This window comes from Orycteropus afer, unplaced genomic scaffold, assembly GCF_000298275.1.
Source record: "Orycteropus afer afer isolate SDZICR_OR568_19922 unplaced genomic scaffold, OryAfe1.0 scaffold00689, whole genome shotgun sequence".
NCBI lineage: Eukaryota > Metazoa > Chordata > Mammalia > Tubulidentata > Orycteropodidae > Orycteropus > Orycteropus afer.
Genome location: NW_006922276.1, coordinates 1,091,024 through 1,094,247, shown reverse-complemented (window position 1 = coordinate 1,094,247; position 3,224 = coordinate 1,091,024). Strand labels below are relative to the sequence as shown.

The 3,224-nt window shown below is 45.5% G+C and overlaps 1 protein-coding gene across 1 annotated transcript; it reads right to left on the bottom strand.

Annotated features, from left to right (window-relative positions):
- Window positions 1-172: 172 nt before the first annotated feature.
- LOC103211062 (vomeronasal type-1 receptor 4-like) lies at window positions 173-1,206 on the bottom strand. The gene has a single exon (XM_007956970.2). The coding sequence runs from the start codon at window positions 1,187-1,189 to the stop codon at window positions 173-175; it is 1,017 nt and encodes a 338-aa protein (XP_007955161.2). The 5' UTR covers window positions 1,190-1,206.
- Window positions 1,207-3,224: the final 2,018 nt, after the last annotated feature.

Genomic DNA, 3,224 nt, shown 5'->3' with positions numbered 1-3,224 from the left:
GGGATCTGAATGTTTCCAATACACATATTAATAAAATGCAATTCCAAAGTATGTACATAAGAATTCCATGAGATAACATTGGAGAAGAATCTCTGTCTTACTCACCAATGTGTAGTGAACTAGCTCATGATCGGAGTACATCAATAACTGAATTTGATGAAAAATAGACAATTTATATATTTTTTATAAGGTGACAGAATTGTGTCTTCTTTTCAGTGCAGACATGGCAGTTCTTAGAGACCCTGGAGTCATGACTCAGGAGAACAAAGGGGCTGATAGTTGGGAAACATGCTGAAGTTAGTGTAGCAGTGTTCACCATCCACCAACTTGGATAAAAAAGAATCAGACAAATGGATAGAATGTAAGAGACAGTATAAAAAGACACAAAGGTGCTGACCAGGACAAGGATGCTTTGGGTGGCTCTGGACTCAGGGGAGGATCTGGCAGAGATGTTGTTCCTATGAATATGTTGGACCTGCTGCTTGTGTCTGTACAGGATGAAAACCATGGAGCCGCTGGCCCATGTCATGAGCCCCAAACACACAACATCAGGGAATGAAAACAGTGCTACATGCAGTAAGCATGTGGTTATGTCATTAAATACAAAAGAACAGTATCCTGAATCTCCTCTCTTTTTGCTGGATTTCTTGTCCCGATTGCCAGTCAAAGAGAAAAGAACTAAGATATTTACCAGCATATGTAGGACCCAAAAGAGGATGTTGGAAGGGCTGATGTACTTGGGAGCTTTCAGCTTCAGCTTTGCCCACCTGGAGTTCCTGGGACTGATGGTGATGGCCTGGAAGACACTCAAGAGGCAGGTGCTGCCCATAGTCACACCCCTGCCCACTCTGTGAAGGTAGAAAATAAATTTACATCCGAAATCATTGAGGAAGTCTTTCCATCCAAGAGCTGCCAGAGTCTGGGGGATGCCTTTAGAGAGAATGACCAAGAAGTTAGCTACAGTCAGGTGTGTGAGAATAGAGTCTGTGGACCTTAACCTGCACCCAGTGAAGTATAGGGTGATATGATGGTAAAGAAGAGAGAAATTCCCCAGGACCCCAACTGTAGTCTGGGATATGAAGAGCATTCCTAATGTAAATTCCGTGGAGGACATTCCCTCAGTTCCCAGTGACTGATTTTTGTCTTCAGCCAGAGGGTCCTGCCTGGGAAGATGAGACATGGGCTGCATGTATCACCATCAACTGAAATCCACTGTGCCCCACCTGCCATTAATTCCCACCGAGAAACATTGAAAGTATTTTTCCCCTTCTTCTTTTGTTATGAGGTCTCCAAGGGTTGAATTAAAAACTGTAAAGGACACTTAAAATGTAAGACACAGCTGTGAAGACCATCCGTGTTTAACTTCTTCATTCTTCACAAACCAACAAGGCAGAAAACACTGTTACTTACATGATAAAATGGAGGAGAGATTAGGCAGAGAGAAGAGAAAAGATGAGTCTAAGTTCACTTGCTGGTTAGGGGCACAGAGGGGACTTGACCATGGCTGGGCTGATTACAAACATCATCCAGTTACCAGCCATTCAATCCTACAAAGCGAATCAGCTATGTTGTTCAAATGAACCAGCTGTATATTGAGTTGAGTTGGTGGTACACCTTGTTGACTGATTTTACAGTGGTGGTATTTACTGCCTAATTGACTGTAACAGGTTTTCATTTATGTGTAATAATTTCTTTTGTAGACCAATAGCCATAAGAAATAAAGCTTCATATACTTTTTTTTCCCCCTTTTCCAGGACCTCCCCTCTGACCCTTCCTTAGATTTTAGTCTCCTCTCTGCTCTCAGCCCCCAGGGGACAAAAAGGGGACTGGTGTGGTGTGCAGGGTCTGGGAGAAGATAAAAACAGGCAAGCTTCTTTCGTGGATTCAGCTCCTGATCCTCACGGGCTTAAAGTTCAGGAGATCAAGCCTTCCTTTGGCCTCGAAAGCTTCCGTGGAGAGGGAACTGGGTGTCCTTCTTACTCTGGACACCTGGAAGCCTGGGCATGCTCCCACCGCTGCCCGACCCACAGAGTCCACCCGGGGCTCCAAGCCTCCTGGAGACTAGACTGCTCTCTGTGCTATGTTGAAGTCCCCCTTCCTGAGCCCTGACTGGTCACAGGACTGAATCCCAGAGGACAGCCCAGCCACAAAGCCCCCACCCCGCGAGTGCAGGGTCAGCTGCAGGAACAGCAGAGAGCTTCAGGCGTCTTACTCCATGTAGATGCAGGGCCTGCAGGGTAATGCTACAGACACCTGCCCCGAGACAAGCTGGTGAGGGCAAGAAGGGCTCAATATCACCATGACACCGCAAGGACTCACTTTCTTCTGTGCCAGGAACAACAGTACAATGTCACCATCCCGGGAATCAGTGAACATTCTCAGTTCATGCTCTAAATTATGGGACAGGACACACACGGGTACAGTAGTGTGTGGTAGAAACCGAGTTATTACTGATTTCAAATAACATCCTTATCGATTTATTAATATCTGAGTCATGGAAAACTACTACAAGGAGGTGGGATTTGTGGAAGATATTAAAGTATAAGACTCGTGTGCCACCTGGAATCTGTAAGGCATGAAATCTTAAGCATTTTATGAATTAACACAGAAGAGATTGTTTGAGGTTAGAAGCTGAGAGGCTTCATTTGTGGCACCCAGGGACCTATGAAGCACCTTAAAAAACAGGTTCCATGATGTCTGGGATGAACCCCAATAATTAGTGTTATTAACAGTTATGCTAAATTTCCTTTGGAGACATCAGGGATTGACATATGATCTAGGACCCCCATCTCCTTCTTCTAGTTCAGCTCCTTCCTCACACCTCCTCCTTCTAAGGGCATGGAACTCGCTCGGGTTCACACTCAGGAGAAACCCTTTCTTACTTAATCACTTCTGGTCTACCTCCTCCCTTACAGACTCTGCCTCTCAGCCTGAAATGGAAAATACTCACCAACTCTTTCGCACTACTAGGGCTCAGTGTGACAGTCAGCACAGCCAACGAGCTTAAGAAGGGAGGTGGCCAGAGCCTGATATGCATTAGAGAGTCTGTGACCTCACGTCCCCACAGAACTGCAATTATGACCTCACCTGGGGCAGCCCTGACAGGGCACCACTGGGGAGCTGAGAAAAGTTCTGAGAAACTTTGTCCCACTTTTCATTTCCTGGAAACTTCACGGTCTGGTAAACATCTCCAAAGAGGCTATTAGAGTATCTTAGATGCTTCA

Coding starts and splice junctions, on each gene's coding strand:
- LOC103211062 (XM_007956970.2), bottom strand. CDS start 1,189: ATGCAGCCCATGTCTCATCTTCCCAGGCAGGACCCTCTGGCTGAAGAC.